We start from the raw sequence: 17873 nt of genomic DNA on the forward strand, positions 1-17873 counted from the left end.
GGTCAGAGAAGACACCCCTATCTTGTTCCTGATCTAAGAAGGAAAACAGTCTTTCACTATTATGATGTTAGCTCTTAAGTTGTTTGTAGATGCCCTTTATTGGGGTAGGAAGTTCCCTCCTATTCCTAGTGATATGGTTTGGCTGTGTCCCTACCCAAATCTCAACTTGAATTGTAATAATTCCCCTGTGTCAAGGGCAGGGCCAGGTGAAATAACTGAATCAAGGGGGTAGTTTCCCCCATACTTTTCTGGTGTTAGTCAATAAGTCTCACGAGATCTGATGGTTTTATAAATGGGAGTTCCCCTGGACATGCTCTTTTGCCTGCCACCATGTAAGACGTGACTTTGGTCCCTATCCATTTGCCTTATGCTGTGATTGTGAGGCCTCCCCAGCCATGTGGAACTGAGTCAATTAAATCTCTTTCCTTTATAAATTACCCACTCTCCAGTATGTCTTTATTAGCAGCATAAGAAGACTAATACACCTAGTTTACTGATAATTTTTTTAAAAGTCAGAAATGGATGCTGGATTTTGTCATATCTTTTTTCTGCATCTGTTGAGATGGTTTTGTCTTTTAGTTTGTTAGTCTGGTGAATTACAGTGGCTGATTGATCAACTGAGTTTTCACTGTTAAACCTACCCTGCATTCCTGGCATAAACCACACCTGGTTATGATATATTCTCCTTTTTGTAGGATTTTATTTGAAATTTTTTTGTAGAATTTTTGCATCAGTGTGCATGAGAAATATTGGTCTGTGGTGTTCTTGGGAAAATAATCCCTCCTATTCAGTTTTTTGGAAGAGTTTTCTAAATAAAAAAAAACTGTTCTGTCACTCAACAACAACACAGAAGACTGACCAAATGCGTGGGGGTTTCCCCACATACCAAGCACTGCAGTGGACACCAGGTGTGTCCTCTACTTCTACTTCAGTTCTGACACTACCTGGAGATAGCGTCAGATCCCACAGGGTCAGGGCTCAGTCCAAGACTGCCCTCCCTTGAGACACCAGCCACAAGTGTGGGCCTCTGAGATTCTGACCAACTAGCTTCAAGTTGGAGTTCCCATGCCCCCCTCTTTGGATTCAATTAATTTGCTTGAGAAGCTCACAGAACTCAGAAACACTTAAGCTTACTGGTTTATTATAAAGGATATGGTAAAATATGCAGATGAAAGGACCCAAATGGAAGAGATGCATACATAGGGTAAGGTATGGGGAAGGGATATGGAGCTTCGATGCTCACCACCCTCCAGGAGCCTCCATATGTTCAGCAATCCGGAAGCTCTCCACACCCTGTCCTTTTGGGCCTTTTATAGAAATCTCATTAGATAGGCATGATCAACAACCAAGCAGAGAGACAATTGGACAAAGAGGGTATGATCTAATGCTCATAGTCTGAGTGGTGCCATTCAGCCAGGCCCGTCTGCTCAGGTTCTTAGGCTCTGCTGCATTCTTTCTTTTAGAGTGTGGGGCAGTGCCCCTTCTAATCACAGAGAATTTCTTTATGGCCAGCTCCAAGACAGGCGGGAAAAGGAGCAGGTGAAAGGAAGGCAGAAGGGCAGAAAGAGATTGTCTTCTGAGGCCTAAAATGCCCAAGCATTACAACAAAAGACTGCAACGAAGGCCATAGGAGTTACGAACAAGGAGCCAGGGATGAAATCAATATATATCTATCATACTTTTTATATACTTGGTATTATTTATTTCTTAAGTGTTTAGAGTTCATATTTAAGCCATCTAGGCCTGAAGTTTCTTTGTGGGAAGGTTAACCACAGTTTTGGCTTAAGAAATACATGGCTATTTTGGTTATCCATTTTTTTCTCGAATGAGCTTTGGCAATTTATGTATTCTCCATTTTATCTAAGTTACCAAATTTATTTATATAAAGTTGTTCATGGGCTGGGCACGGTGGCTCACGCCTGTAATCCCAGCACTTTGGGAGGCCAAGACAGAAGGATCGCTTGAGCTCAGAAGTTTGAGACCAGCCCAGGCAACATAGCGAGATGTCAGGAAAAAAAAATTGCCAGATGTGGTGCTGTGCACCTGTAGTCTCAGCTACTCGGGAGGCTGAGGCGGGAGTTGGAGGCTGCAGTGGCTACTCTCCAGCCTGGGCAACAGTGAGACCCTGTCTCAAAAAATAAAAATGTTCATAATATTGCCTTATGATGCTTGTATATCTGTAGACTACAGTGGTATCACCTGTAGTGATATCACTTCTCATTTCTGATATTAGTTTTTTTTTTCTTTTATTCTGACTGGACTAGAAGTTTATCAATTTTACTAATCTTCTGAAAGAACATGCCTTTGGTTTACTTTCTCTATTCTTTGTTTTCTATTTCAAGGGTCAACAAATGTTTTCTGTGTATTAGGCTTTGTGGGCCACATGACCTGTTAACAGCCACTCCGTGCTGCTGCTGGAGCATGAAGCAGGCATAGGGAATCTGTGGACCTAGGGAATCTGTAACTGAGTGTGGCCGTGCCAACCAAACTTAACACAACAGCTCTAGCCTGTAGCATGTCACGGCCAATCTGTTCCGTTCCTTGGTTTCTGCTGTGATCATCATCATTTTCTTTTCTTTTGACTTTGGGTTTAATTTGCTCTTCTTTGTCTATTTAAGGTAGAAGCTGAAGTTGTTGATTTGAGACCTTTCTTCTATTCTAACCTGGGTGTTTGGTGCTATGACTTTTCCCCTAAGTAACGCTTTCACTCTACCCCACAAATTTTGATATATTGTTTTCATTTCCATTCAATCCACGATATTTCCCAATATCCCCTCTTATCTCTTCTTTGCCTCATGGGTTATTCAGCAGTATGTTGTTCAGTTTCCAAATATTGGGGGATATATTTTTTTTTCAGGGCATATGTAATTATTTCTTTATTTATTTCACTTTACCTCATTTTTAAATTTTTTTATTATACTTTAAGTTCTAGGGTACATGTGCACAACGTGCAGTTTTGTTACATATGTATCCATGTGCCACGTTGGTGTGCCGCACCCATTAACTAATCATTTACATTAGGTATATCTTCTAATGCTATCCCTCCCCTCTCCCCCCACCCCAGGACAGGCCCCGGTGTGTGATGTTCCCCTTCCTGTGTCCAAGTGTTCTCATTGTCCAATTCCCACCTATGAGTGAGAACATGCAGTGTTTGGTTTTCTGTCCTTGTGATAGTTTGCTGAGAATGATGGTTTCCAGCTTCATATTGGGGGATAGATTTCTAATTTAATTCCATTGTGGTCACAGTACATACATCGTATGGCTTGAATCTTCATAATTTTTTTGAGATTTGTTGGCCCAGGATACGGTCTGTCTTGGTAAGTGTTTGGCTGCATTTGCTTCTGCTGGTGTCGTGTGGTGGGTTCTAGATGTCAGTAGATTGATAATGTTGTTCAGGTCTCCTGGTTACTCCAATCTCGTTACTCCAGTCTCAGACAGAAGCCCAAAGTGAATGAAGAAGTGTACTCCTCAATGAGTTTTGACAAATGCATACACCCATGTAACATAAACTGTATTAGGACTTATATATTAATAACGGGTAGAACTAGCCCCCATACATTGCTCTTCTTTCTTCAGAGTTTTCCTAATTGTTTTGTTTGCTTATTTAGTTGTATGTAAAAACTTCAGAATGTCTTGTCCAATTCTGGGGTTGATTGGGGCATGGAACATCTGTATTATTGGGATTAATTACATTTATCAGTAAACTTTGAAGAACCAGTCAACTTCATGTTGCCGAATCTTCCAAAGAATCGACCTTTCCATCTGTTCCAGGCTTTGTTATCTTTCCACGGTGCTGTGACATTTTTCTCCTGCAGAAAGGAGAAGACATGCCAGCTTTGGGATGGCGGCTGCCCCGGGAAGAGGGAGGAGGCTGAGAACAGAACAGGCTCCCGCCCTCCACAGTGCTGTGGCAGGATATTATTCTTACTAGATATGTTGATGGGCACATGGGTGTTTCTTATATAACTATTTTCCTGTATGTTTGAAATATTTTATAGTTTAAAAAATTAAAAACAAACTTAGAAGTCAATTTTAATAGAAAAGAATTTATTGCAAATACAGTGACTTTTTATATTACAGTAGTACATTCCAATCAGCCATATGGCCATAATTTGTATATATTTCAAATATAAAACTATACTTTTTTTTTTTACATATAGTACAATTTCCAGTGTGATGACATTTCAATGGGAAAAAGATTGTGCATTTGCAATAAACACCATCATCCCTGAGTCCACAGATAAGGTCCCTGGAGAAGGGGCTTCCCCTCCTTTCTCGCTGGGTTGACGTTCCCAGCGAGTGAAGCCTTTTCTGGAATGTGTGTACGCACCCTCCACCAAGAGTTCTAATAACCTAAGCTCAAAGCAGAACAGTGAAATGGCAAAACTGTACAGAGCCCTGACTTTACATTTCAATCTGACAGCCAGGGTCAGAAGTACCACATGGAAAGTGCTGTCCTTAACTGCTCACTTACCCGCTCCTTGCTGACAGTTCCCAGAATCTGGCTCCAACAAGTGGCAAAACTGGGAATTTTGCCAAGGGAAATTACTCAGGACCGCTAATAAAAACACAGGCTTTTGCAACATGCATATTCCTCCAGCCCCCCACTCCCATCTTGCCCAGGGCAGACCATTCATTAACTATCTGGGGGGTGAACAAAGAATGCCAATCCTCAGATGTCCCAGGACTCATGGCTCATGACCCACGGAAAACTCAGGCAGCACAGTGGCTTAATTTAAAAGATGTGCTTTCGAATGAATCCTAGAAAATAATCCGTCTTTACACAGAGAGGGCTGCGGGGGCAATCCTACTGACGAGTTTGTTGAGAGCGCGAACTTTTTCTTCCAAGACGCGGCTTTGTTTCTCGGCGCCTCGCTGCTTCTCCTCGGTGGCCTGAAGTGCTCTCACCAGGTGGGCGTTCTCCACGTACAGCTCCTTCAGCAGCAGGTTGGACTTCGTGTTCTTTTCAAACTAGAGAGGGGAGGAAGCCATGCTTTGCATGAGGCCGGTGGAGAAACGCTACAGATCAGCCTGCTCTCTTTTATCCTCCCAGGTTTATGCAAACCACAGTTTTGGGCTCTTAGAAATCTGACCCAAGTCCGGGCGCGGTGGCTCACGCCTGTAATCCCAGCACTTTGGGAGGCCGAGGTGGGCGGATCCCAAGGTCAGGAGATCGAGACCATCCTGGCTAACACGGTGAAACCCCATCTCTACTAAAAAATACAAAAAAATTAGCCGGTCGTGGTGGTGGGCGCCTGTAGTCTCGGCTACCCAGGAGGCTGAGGCAGGAGAATGGCGTGAACCCAGGAGGCAGAGCTTGCAGTGAGCAGAGACCGTGCCACTGCACTCCATCCAGCCTGGGCGACAGAGCAAGACTCTGTCTCCAAAAAAAAAAAAGAAATCTGACACAAATACTGGATTATAATGACAAGTTTTGTTACCCTGGCATGAGAGGAAATTGAGAATCTGCTGGGCTATGTGGTGGAGAAAACTTGAGGCAGCTTTGTGCCGTGAAACAAAGACTTCAGGCAAAAGTGGCCAGTCCTCAAAAGGCCCTGGGACGGTCAGTGTGTGGAACAGGTTCATCTGCGTGTGTTCTACTGGCTGTGATGTCAGCAGGGCCATGAGCCAAGGGAAGCAGGCGCAGGACAGGCAGTACTGAGGCCCCAGGCTGTGGTCAGGCGCAGGACAGGCAGTACTGAGGCCCCACGCTGTGGTCTGGCGCAGGACAGGCAGGACTGAGGCCCCACGCTGTGGTCTGGCGCAGGACAGGCAGGACTGAGGCCCCAGGCTGTGGTCTGGGCTCAGCGCCAGGGCAGGTGTGCAGGAGCCACAGGATTTAACCACAGTCAGGTGTTGCTGGCGAGACGGGCAACTGAGGACTGTGGGTGTGTGCCAGGGAGAAAGAGAGAGAGGGACTGGGGGCACCAGCAGGGGAGGAAGCTGGGCAAGGACCGGTGGCCCCAGGGAGGGACTGGGCACCTTCCACAAATGCCTTGTCTAGCTTGGGCTGAGCTCAGGATCCCTCATGTAGAGCAAACCATACTGGATCACGATGGAGCAAAAATACTTCTCCAGGTTTTCATATTTCTCTTAATGTCTCCTAACACTGAATGTGGTCCATGGCTGGGCCTCTTCTGTGTGTGCACCCCACACCCGCGGGGTCCACCCACACCCTGTGCCATCAGCCCTCGGGGCACAGCACTGCTGCACGTCGGTTCCCACCTGCTGAGTTAGACTTCGAACATCTACAGACCAGGTGAGCTACGGCGCCTCATTTTTGGTCTGTGCTCCTTATAGTAGCCCAAGTGACTTTTTCCCTAGTATGGTTTCTTTTAAAAGATACATCCTGTCATGCTTTTACTTAAAATCTCCCTATGCCTTCTAACTGCCATTATGATAAAACCCAAACCCCTGACCTTGGCTTCCAGGATACACATGACAGGCGCTGCCTACCTGAGCCCTACCAGTTCACACCAGCCATGGCAGCCTCCTCCGTGGCTGTCCGCTGCCTGGAATGCGCCCTCCTTGGAGTCCCCCAGACACGAAGAGATGTGTGCATCTCCCACCCACTGAGCTTTCCAAATGCCACCTGGCCTCTGCTGGGGACACAGCTGGATGTTCCTGTGTTGGTCACTGGGCATCTGACCAAATGCTGGCTCTTCAAAGTGGCCTTGACCACCCCACCGGCTCCCTCCACCTCTATTCTCTCATTTTCAGAGCACTCATCCTGGCCCGAGGTCATGTATGCTCTATGGAAGCATCTGCCTCTGTCTCCAGAGGGTCAGGTCTGGGATGCAGGCTCAGCCCTGCTCATCTCAGGTCTACCTAGGAAAGCTTCGACCAGAGGTGCTTGGGGATGCCTGAATGACTACACAGACAAATGAACGGATGAGTCCTTTCTGAGTGTATGTGAACACCCAAAGGACAGATCTTAAAACCATTCCCGGAGGAAAATAAATGAATGTGCACCGGCAGTGTAGGGTATGCATTTAGTTCCCTGGAATTCTGTGACAAGACAGCCTTTTCGTGTATTAGCTGCCTGCACACCCATAAAAGTGGAGAGCGTTCAGAAGAGGACGCGGACACGAAAGCAGCGGCGCCCATCACTCACCTGTTCCTTCAGCTTATCCACTTTCTCTTGGAGGAGCATTTCCATATTCTTCAGAATCATCTCCGCCTCTTCCACCCGCTCTTCTGTAGCTTTCAGCTGTTTCTCATGTTCTTCCTGCCATAAAACAAGGTTGCAGGTGGCCGGGCGCGGGGGCTCACGCCTGTAATCCCAGCACTTTGGGAGGCCGAGGCAGGCGGATCACCTGAGGTCAGGAGTTCGAGACCAACCTGGCCAACATGGTGAAACCCCATCTGTACTAAAAAAAATACAAAAATTAGCCTTGTGTGGTGGTGCGTACCTGTAATCCCAGCTACTTGGGAGGCTGAGGCAGGAGAATCATTTGAACCCAGGAGGTGGAGGTTGCAGTGGCACTCCAGCCTAGGTGACAGAGCGAGACTCAGTCTCAAAAAAAAAAAAAAATAGCTGGGTGTGGTAGTGTGCACCTGCAGTCCCAGCTACTCGGGAGGCTGAGGCAGGAGAATCACTTGAACCCAAGAGGCAGAGGTTGCTGTGAGCCGAAATAGCACCACTGCATTCCAGCCTGGTGACAAAGTGAGACTCCATCTCAAAAAAAAAAAAAAAAAAAATGCCAGGTGCAGTGGTTCACACCTGTTATCCTAGCACTTTGGGAGTCTGAGGCGGGCGGATTACCTGAGCTCAGGAGTTCGAGACCAGCCTGGGCAGCACGGTGAAACCCTATGTCTACTAAAATACAAAAAATCAGCCGGGCATGGTAGTGGGCGCCTGTAATCCCAGCTACTCGGGAGGCTGAGGCAGAATAATTGCTTGAACCCAGGAGGCGGAGGTTGCAGTGAGCCGAGATTGTGCCATTGCACTCCAGTCTGGGTGACAGAGCAAGACTCCGTCTCAAAAAAAAAAAAAAAAAAAAGCCAAAAACAAAAACAAAAAGGTTATAGGCAATATTTTACATTTTAAAAAGAATCAGCTCAAGGCTATTTACTTTAAAATGGAAATTAGTGGCCGAACGAGGTGGTTTACACCTGTAATCCCAGCACTTTGGGAGGCCAAGGCAGGTAGATCACCTGAGGTCAGGAGTTCAAGACCAGCCTGGCCAGCATGGTGAAATCCCATCTCTACCAAAAATACAAAAAATTAACCAGGCATGGTGGCAGACATCTGTAGTCCCAGCTACTCAGGAGGCTGAGGCAGCAGAATTGCTTGAACCTCGGCTGCAGTGAGCCGAGATCGCACCATTGCACTCCAGCCTGGGTGACAGAGTAAGACTCTGTCTCAAAAATAAATAAATAAATAAAATGGAAATCAGCTCAAATGTACACATCTGACAGTGACTGTGGGTAACCTTTCATCTGTCCAGAGCAAAAGTTTAAAAATGTTCTAACCCAGGGCCGGGCGCAGTGGCTCACACCTATAATCCCAGCACTTTGGGAGACCGAGGCGGGCGGATCATGAGGTCAGGAGATCAAGACCATCCTGGCCAACATGGTGAAACCCCGTCTCTACTAAAATACAATAAATTAGCTGGGCATGGTGATGCGTGCCTGTAGTCCCAGCTACTCAGGAGGCTGAGGGAGGGGAATTGTTTGAACACAGGAGGCGAAGGTTGCAGTAAGCCAAGATTACGCCACTGCACTCCAGCCTGGCAACAGAGTCAGACTCTGTCTCAAAAAACAAAACAAAACAAAACAAAACTATGTTTTGGCCCAAACCACACAGCTTTCCTTTCTCTTTCAGGGAGAATCAGCAGACTCATTTGTCCTCAGAGAACTGGTCTTAAGATCTTAACCATAAATAACTCCAAAGTGAGCTTCCCTCGCTGTGTTAGTGTATTTTTCTAGGGGGATTCTCCTTAACCTTGTTTTGTCAATAATGTAGCATCGCTGAACTTTAGCTTGACCCCTTTGTGTGATGTTACAAGGTTGTTCTTCATTAGAATTTACACTTTACAAACATCAAATGTTACCCACTTTTCAAGCCATGTGCCAATTCCTTTCTCATGAGGGTGTGCCCTGCCCTCTGGCTCCTGATCTCTCCTGAAGTCTGTCCCTGATGAACTATGAACTATGTTGGGAATTTCAGGAGTGAGTTATTCTCTCAGACTTTTGAATTAAACTCCTGCATAGGGCACAGCTGTGCTGGGGACCCTTCAAGTGCTTTAAAGTCACCAACCCAATGACGCTTCCCAATAAGCCTTTTAGGTGGACACTACTGCTAGCAGGACTTTACAGATGAGGAAACTGAGGCACAGAGAGGTTCACTTGCCCGAGGTCACTCAGCTGGGAGGTGGCGGGCGGGATCCCACCCTCCACAGTCCGTGCTCCGAGCCACTGTCTCCCATCTCCCACCACCTGCACGGCCCATGGCACCTGCAGGGCCCAGTATGTCACCCTCTGCTCTCTGCCCTCGGCCTCCGGTCCCTATTCCCATGGAACATGCCAAGTACCCCCTACCCCAGGGGCCTCTGCTGCTCCCCTGCCACATGACGCCGCTCCTTCACATCCTTCAGGTCTCACCATCTCAGGGGCCACCTGTGAGGCCTTGTCTGGCCACCCTGTTTAAAACCACACTGCCCCTCTCCCTACAGCCTTCCTCACCATCTGACATGCTACATACGTGACTCATGTATTCACACTTGGGAAGCTTCTGGATAACTGAGGACTAGTGGGCCCACCTCACCCTCCTCATCTCGTCAGCCACCTCTCGCTGCATCCCCACTCACCCGCTGTGCATCCAGGCGCCTCCCGGCCTGCTCTCCCTGAAGGCTGAGCAGGTGCTGCAGCTCGGCCACACAGTCCTGCAGCTGCCGGACCTCCTGCAAGTGTTGGGCCTGGGCCTGCCTCAGCCTCAGGTGAGCTCCCTGCACCTGCATGGGGAAGGGGACACAGCTCTGGTGAGGCTGCTGAGACGCGGCACACAGGGGCACCCTCTCCATCCAAGGACACCTCCACCTGCAACAGCAAGGAAGGCGTGTGCTCCCGAGTATGCAGCAGCACCTGAAAATTTAGAAGGAGCCCATTTCTTTGGAATTCGGACAGCCAGGCTGCTGTCAGCCAGCGCTTCCACACAGTGCTAGAGTGCAGAAAACGTGTCCATCACCCTCAAAATGGTGACGCTGACTTCCTGTCAGACCCAGATTCTGCACGTCGTTAGCTTTCAGCGAACCTCGCTGGGGCCTGATTCTTTTCAAACAATGACCCACGCCCGTTCTCCTTTCAGCGGAGACATCACTCTGAAACAGGGCTACACTGGCCACAGACTACCCAGACAACACGGACTGCTGAAGGGAAGGTGGGGCCGGGGCTGGAATTCCTGGCAGCGCCTGGTTTCCTGGATGGCACTGTCTGCTGGAGTTGGGCTGAGTTGTTACAGTAAACTGTGCACCACTATGCCAGCCCCTTTAATGAAGCAGCTCGAAGCAAGATCCAAATACAATTCACATCCAGTTGACTGGAGGCTTCACCAGGATTTCTTTGGCACCCTATAAGAACTGGCCACGCTACCCCTTACTCACCTGAGACCCCAAGACGGAGTGGGAATCACGCTCCATCGGGGTCACATTTGGGCCGGGCCTGACATCACCACATGGTGGAGGAAGAGGGAAGGCAATGCCCTGCGCCCACACTGCCACGCCCGGTTTCCCTTCAGTAGTCCCTGCACTGACTCAGCCGAGCTGGGGGCCTGTCTTGGGGGGCCAGGTCATCACTGTAAAGCTCACCCTTCTTCAGGATGGGGGTCACCCCAGAGAGACGCACCTGCACCCCACATTTTCCAGGCCCTGGAGAGCAGCTTATGGTTTGAGATAGAAAAGGAGGGAAGAACGAGTTCTAAATCGCATCTCCACCAAACGCAGCCTTCTCCTGAAGGCTTGTTTCAGACGGTCACTCTGGCTGCCGTCCTCCAGGCCTGCAGGACTCCCAAGCGTCAAGCACGTCTACCCACCCAGGAAGGCTCTGGCCCCGCACCCCAACTCCCTGGGCTCTGATGCTTGCAGTTCCTTGGACTGCACCACCCCCCACAGCCATCCTGGAACCGAACCCCCACTAATTAAGCAGCTCCACAGCATGGCCAGGGTCCAGCCCAAGGGAGATCTCTGCCCATGGTGGGCAGCCTGTAAACATCTACTGAACAGAGAGCCATCCACTCTTCATCTCCTTCCTCGGCAACGTGAGACGGGCCACATCTACAGACCTTGACAGTCACAGGGACAGGGAAATACGTCCCCAGGGGAGCACTGGCAACAAGGACATTTGTGTTCTGGGTGCTGGAGTGAGGCAGAGCGGCAGATGGGGCATCATCTCCCATCCTGAGGGCAGCCACCCACCCTTCCTGTCCTTCCCCTGGAGAGGGCCCTGTAAGTCCCCATCCCTTTGCCCTCTGAGCTCCCCTGGGAGACCCTCCACCCTCTGAGCTGCTCTACGAGGCCCCATCCCTCCTGTCTGCTCTGGCCTCTGGGGCCTTCCTCCTGAGCCACACATGGGCATCACAGTGACTGCCCTGGCTTCCCTCCCACATGGAAACAGCAACCACATCAGCTTCAGGCCCAGCATCTCGTGGCCACTCTCAGGGAGCCCCGTTTGCCTTTTCCAGAGTGTCCTGAGCTACCCTGGAAGCCCCCAGCTTCCTGATGCTGACTGGAAGCCATGTGCTTTGGGGGAGCGTCTTCCTCTAAATCACGAGGAAGAAGGGGTGACCCACATGGCTGCAGGACAGACTTGGTGAGGTGCTTCCCAACTGAGAGGCTGGTGGCAGGTGCGGCCCCAGGGGTGTGGAATGCTCTCCCTTGGCCCCAGCAGTGCCTCCCAGCGCCAGGTGCTGAGGAAGTGCTGGCCTTTTCAGGTTGTCCTACTCCTCAGCCTCAAAGGACTCGAACTAGCCCAGGCAATTTTCCAGGGTTCCTTTTAGACTCAAAAGTAGAGAAGGGTGCCCCAAATAGGCAGAGCACCTCTGGGAAACTGACAGCCTGTAGCTGCAAGGCCAAGAGCCTATGGGAGCTCCAACAGCGCCTCAGAAAGCTCTGGGGTCCATGCCCAGTTGACCCCTCTGTGCCTCAGGACGTCTAGGGGGTGCCTCTGCACAGGGTGCCAGGGCCAGCGCCAGGGGGGACCGGGTGCAGAGGCTCAGCCGAGCCTCACAGGCAGGCGGGGAGGGACCTTTCCCACAGCCCCCTTTCCTCTCTGTAGCCAAGAGAGGCTACAGTGCCCCAAGCTTCCAAGTGTTCCCCGCACCTGTGTCCACACTGGGCACTCGCCCTCTGGGCACCTTTGGCCGTCACACACCTGCTCTTCTCTCCCTTGAGCCACCCCCTCCACAAGCATCCCCTGAGCTGGCTCCCCTCCCTGAGGCCCCTGCTCAGCTGCCCCTGCATACACCTGTCTGTCCCGGACCACGAGCCCCTGCCACCATAGCCCAGCTTCCCGTGTCTGCACCTCCCGCGCCTCTCACCTGCGGGGCCAGCAGATGTGGCACCTGGAGGCGTGTGCGGGGGCCAGTGTCACGCATGCCCATGAGTGCCCATGTCACCCCACCCCCAGGGCTGGAGCCCGCTGCCTTAGTTCTGACGACAGAGTCCCCAGGCTTGCCTCTGGCTCCTCCATTCTGTGGAGGGCTCACCCAAAGGCATGGTGATCACACTCCTTCCCTCGGGAGTAAACGGTCACCACTCTTCACGGGGCTTGCTCACAGCTAAACCAACCCTGCACTGGGAGCAGCTTTGGTCCTGGCTGGGTAAGCACCTGGACAGCTGTATCCAGCAGCACAACAACTTCTCTGGGCTGGAGGAGGCCTGGCAACACCGTTGGCACTGCGGTGATGCTGCTCCCGGGTAGGACTGGACCCAATGCCTCCAGCCACCGCTCACACCTACCTGGCCTTGACGTTCCTCAAGGGTCTGGGTCAGCTCTGACTGTGGCAGCTGCAGGCTCTGATGTTCCTGATTCAGGCATTCAAGTTCAACTCTAAATTTCTGGATTTGGTCACTCTGTTTTTAAAAAATCAATTGCACAAGTCAAGAAGTATCTGAAGAGTCTGGTATGTAATTCGTGCAGAAACCTCAGAAAATTACAGAAAAGAAAAAAAATTACAAAATTTAAATCCCCAGGAACCCACCAACCAAGGCCGGCCCTGTGTCCTGCAGTCACTCCCCGGCCCCTCCTCTACACACATGTGTCTCCCTGGTGAGACAGTGTCGGGTGCGCCATGCACTGCAGGAAGTGCCTTCTCCTCACCACAGCGGGAGCGTTTCCTGGGGCATTAGTTATGATTTGAAAACATAGTTTTCAGTGGCTGTGCTGTGATCCAGTGATTCCCTCAGCTTCTGTTGGTGACTTGGCCGATTTCAGTTCTGCTTTGCTATTATAAACAGCACAGCAAGGAAAATGCTGCAGCTGCATCCTTCCACAAGGCTTTCGGGAACATCCCCATCGGAATCGTGAAGTCAAGGCATGTGGACTTTCTTCAGCCTCTAAGTGTGTGTTTTGCCAAACTGCCCTCGGGGAACTTTGTACCAATTCACTTCTCTGTCAGCAGCATGTAAAGCTATTCTGTTATTTTCTTTAGATACTGGGATTTGCCAACAGAGCACAGTCCACCTATTTCTCCAAGGCATGCTTGGGAAGTCCCTCACTCCCCTCCAGGCTCCTCAGCGCGTGTCCTGACCTGTTTGCAGCCGCCTCCCCACTCTGCAACTCCCAGCCTCCAGCAGAGCCCAGGTGGAGCTGCCTGCGGCTGAGGCCACCCACCTGCTGCTGCCCGCTGTGTACCACCTCTTCCAGGCTCTGTGTTAACAGCTGAATGGTCACACGATGCTCCTCGTTTAGGGCCTGGTGGGTAGAAGACTCCTGTCCCAGTTGAAGAACCCTGACATTGAGCTGGGATAATTGATCCTTGTAGTTCTGATTCTAGGGGGAAAAAGTTTTTAAATACATAAGAAAAAAAGTTTTTAATTTTCATTTTATATATACATTTGCCCATCATTGGCTATATTTTTATTAAGTAGTCATTTGTTTTGTTTTGTTTTGTTTTGTTTTTCAAGACACGCGCTCGCTCTGTTGCCCCAGCTGGAGTGCAGTGGCACACTCATGGTTCACTGCAGCCGTGACCTCGTAGGCTCAGGCGATCCTCCCACCTCAGCCTCCCAAGTAGCTGGGACCACAGGCACACGTCACCACTCCCACCTAGTTTTGTTTTTTGGTTGAGACAGGGTCTCTAGCTGTGTTGCCAAGGCTGGTCCTGAACTCCTAGCCTCAAGGGATCTTCCCATCTCAGCCTCCCAAAGTGCTGGGATTATAGGTGTGGGCCACCTTGCCCCCTAAAATACTTTTAAGCCAGCAGCTCAATTCATATCATTGTAATTGCTCTCAACCAGGTACAACTTTGCTCCTGAGGAAATGTCTGGCAATGTCTCCAGGTATTTTTGGTGATCACAGCTGGAGATGGAGGAAGCTGCTGGCACCAATGGCATGGGGGCACTTGACACCCTACGACGCAGATGATTTGGCCCCAAACGTCACCAGTGCCAAGGACAGGAAGACCTGCTCCAGCCCCTAGGAGAAACACACACACATCTAGGCCACCAGAGGGCAGTATATGCCATGACCGTCAGAACCGTTTGGAAGACCTTTCACGTTTTTCTCATTTCCTCCACGATTATTTTAATATATTTAAAAATATATGGCAATTTTAACAAAAAAGCAACCTATTTAAACTTGAGGTACGTGAATCTCTTAAGTCTCCTCCGATCTCCGTCTTGAACACACAAGCATAGCTCTTGGCAGGGTACATGGGTTCATCAAATTGTATGTTTTGCTTTTTCTCAATAGCACCCCCCACAGACAGTGGATTTCAGCAAACATTCATCAGGGGAACCTGTGAGGGTGTAGTGCAGTGACAGCGGCAGGAAAGTGGCCCTGCAGTCTGGACCACGGAGGCTCTGCTGTCTGCAGCCACCTGTCAGGAACATCTTCATGCAACCACATTTCTGCTTACTTGCTTTTTCCCACCGCAGCTCTTGGGGGTTCGGAGCGATGTCCTCTGACCCGCTCTCAGCACAATCGACCACGCACACGTCACCTTCCCAGAGTGACGCCAACAACCACTGCCTTTGCTTCTATAGGTTTTACAGGCATGTAAGAAAACTGGGACGTTTTTCCATTTGGATTTACTCAAGATTAGGGAGTTCATGCATTTTTCTCATGCAATTCCTTGCAAATTAACCTCACCTCATCCCTTCCCTAGAACCTCAAGCCTCAGGTTAAAAGAAGCTTCCACCACGACATAAGCGTGTGGCAGTTGCGTATGGTATAGAGCTCAGGTGTTTTATGACATTTTATTGTGAAAATTAGAATTGTTTTAATACTGACACACATTCACCTTGTCCTCTAAAAACAGCCTTGATTTCATGAGTAGAAATGGAATCTTCCTTCAGTTCTTGAGATAAACACAATAGTGGATTTTCTTCTATTCACCTTTAACATTTAAACTCTTCATTTGGTGGCTGGGCGTGGTGGCTCATGCCTGTAATCCCAGCGCTTTGGGAGACCGAAGTGGAAGGATCACCTGAGGTCAGGAGTTTGAGACCAGCCTGGCCAACATGGCGAAACCCCATCTCCACTAAAAATACAAAAATTAGCCGGGCTTGGTGGCACACGCCTGTAGTCCCAGCTACTTGGGAGGCCGAGGCAGGAGAGCTGATTGAACCCGGGAGGCAGAGTTTGCAGTGAGCTGATATTATACCACTGCACTCCAGCCAGAGTGACAGAACAAGACTCCATCTCAAAACAAACAAACAAACAAACAAACACACAAAAAACTCTTCATTTGGAAATAATTTCAGACTTGAACAGTTGCAAGACTAGAACATGACCAGGGAAACCCACCTGCCTTCCATCCCGGCTCCTAGCCGACAACACTCCCCCAATCTGCTTTGCCCCCTACACACACAGGCGCACACATGATGTCTTCCCACTTCCACAGCCGCCTGCCTCCCACGGACAGCAGCTCTCACACGGCTGCTGTGCAGCTACTGCTTCAGGACAGTGGCCTCGATGTCCCCACACTTCATTTTGTCAATGAGCCTGGCAGCATCCTTCCCGGCACAGGATCAGCTGGGCCCTGTCCTGCTGTTTCAGCCTCCTCAAATGTGGGATGTCTCCTCAGCCTCTGTCTCTCATGACTTCGACATTTTTTGACAAATACAGTTCCACCCCCTCCCATTTGGGGTTTGTCTGGTGCTTCCTTGTGACTCGGGTAACAAGCTCCTGGGCAGACACTGGGAAGGGAGCCGCATCAGGAGGCAGAGATGCTATCTGCTCCTGGTGGCGTTCACGCTGGCCACCTCTTAATTTTGAACTTGCATTCATCTGGCTTTCACTGCAGAAGCCAACATGAGATGTCAGCAGCTGTCTCCTGGGCGTGTGTTAAAACAAATGACATCTGTGTCAAATATGTTCACTCTGCATCTGCTCCAGCCTTTAGGCCTAATTTCCAGTTTACAAGACAGACAAGTGACATACGACCAGAGTAGCCTACACTCTCAGAAAACAACTGGACAGATCCAGAATGTGGGATGGCCCATGGGACCACTACCTGGGCTCTTCCAAAAGCCAGTGTCATGGGGAAAAACAGGTCTTCCAGATCAAAACACCAAAGGGACCATTCAGGGGATGTGTTGTACAAAGAAGCCTCCAGCAGCCTCTTCCATCCCACATCCTCTTCTGAAATGTGACCTGAACACTTGCCCATCAGAGAAGCCTCCCCCGCGGCTCCAGGGACTCAGTGGGAATAACGTAGAGTGACTTCCGAGGAGGGCTTGGGAGCCGTGCGCCTCCTACCAGCTGCCCTGGAACACTGGCTCCCTGACACCCCCCCCGACACTCCCTCCAGGCCCAGCCCCATGAGGAGAGGCCCCAGACAGACACAAGCAGAAGGGGTCCCTGACGACTCCAGCCCTGGCCATTAGGTCACCCCAACTGTCCAGCCTTCCCAGCCGAGACCCCGCATCACAGAGCAGGGACGGCCGTCCAGGCTGTGTTTGTCTGAATGCCTGACCCACAGGTGCCATGAATGCACTCAAGTGGCTGGTTTATGCCAGCAAGTTGATCTGATAGCTAAACACGTCTGAACAGAGTCATAGTTACACACAATGTGGCACCCCCAGCTGCATCCTACTGCCAGAAAACTTGCTGTGCAGGACACTTTTTAATAACTGGAGAAATGAGAATATGGTGTGAATACTGATTTGAGGTAACTACTGCTAAGTTTCTTAAGTGTGGCAGCACTCCTTCAGTGTGGCGAGGTGGGAGATGCACTTCCTTTTAAGAGATGCCTGTTGAAATATTTGAGGAGTGGAGTATCATGACATCTGGAACTTATTTTCTATTATTATTGTTATTATTATTAGAGACAGGGTCTCACTCTGTGAGGCTGGAGTGCAGTGGTACGATCTCCGCTCACTGTAGCCTCAACCTCCCAGGCTCAAGCCATCCTCCCACCTCAGCCTCCTGAGTAGCTGGGACTATAGGCACATGCCAGCACACTCAGTTGATTTTTCTTTTTTTTGTAGAGATGGGGTTTTGTCATGTTGCCCAGGCTGGTCTTGAACTCCTGGGCAGTGATCTGCCCACCTTGGCCTCCCAAAATGCAGGGATTATAGGTATGAGGCACCGCACCCGGCCTGTAACTTGTCTTCAAATGGTTCAGAACACACACATACACACGCACACGTGAAATATATAGATATGAACAGAACTAAAGTGCACGCGGCAATGCGGATAACAGTTGCATT

At 49.9% G+C, this 17873-nt stretch overlaps 1 protein-coding gene across 13 annotated transcripts in view; it reads right to left on the minus strand.

Annotated features, from left to right (window-relative positions):
• Window positions 1–4030: 4030 nt before the first annotated feature.
• NINL (ninein like) overlaps window positions 4031–17873 on the minus strand; it is a 134075-nt gene continuing 120232 nt past the window's right edge. For 11 of the 13 annotated variants that reach the window (XM_054467868.2, XM_063659496.1, XM_063659497.1 and 8 more), the window contains 5 exons: window positions 13831–13989; window positions 12957–13070; window positions 9813–9956; window positions 7115–7228; window positions 4031–4971 (listed from right to left, as the gene is read on the minus strand). In XM_054467868.2, the coding sequence (XP_054323843.1) occupies window positions 4780–4971; window positions 7115–7228; window positions 9813–9956; window positions 12957–13070; window positions 13831–13989 (723 nt within the window). In that variant the 3' untranslated portion in view covers window positions 4031–4779. Of the gene's footprint in view, window positions 4972–7114; window positions 7371–9812; window positions 9957–12956; window positions 13071–13830; window positions 13990–17873 lie in introns of those variants that run through there. The other 2 variants (XR_010125211.1, XM_063659499.1) reach the window with 2 other exon arrangements.

Source organism: Pongo pygmaeus, chromosome 21, assembly GCF_028885625.2.
Source record: "Pongo pygmaeus isolate AG05252 chromosome 21, NHGRI_mPonPyg2-v2.0_pri, whole genome shotgun sequence".
In the NCBI taxonomy this organism is placed as follows: Eukaryota; Metazoa; Chordata; class Mammalia; order Primates; family Hominidae; genus Pongo; species Pongo pygmaeus.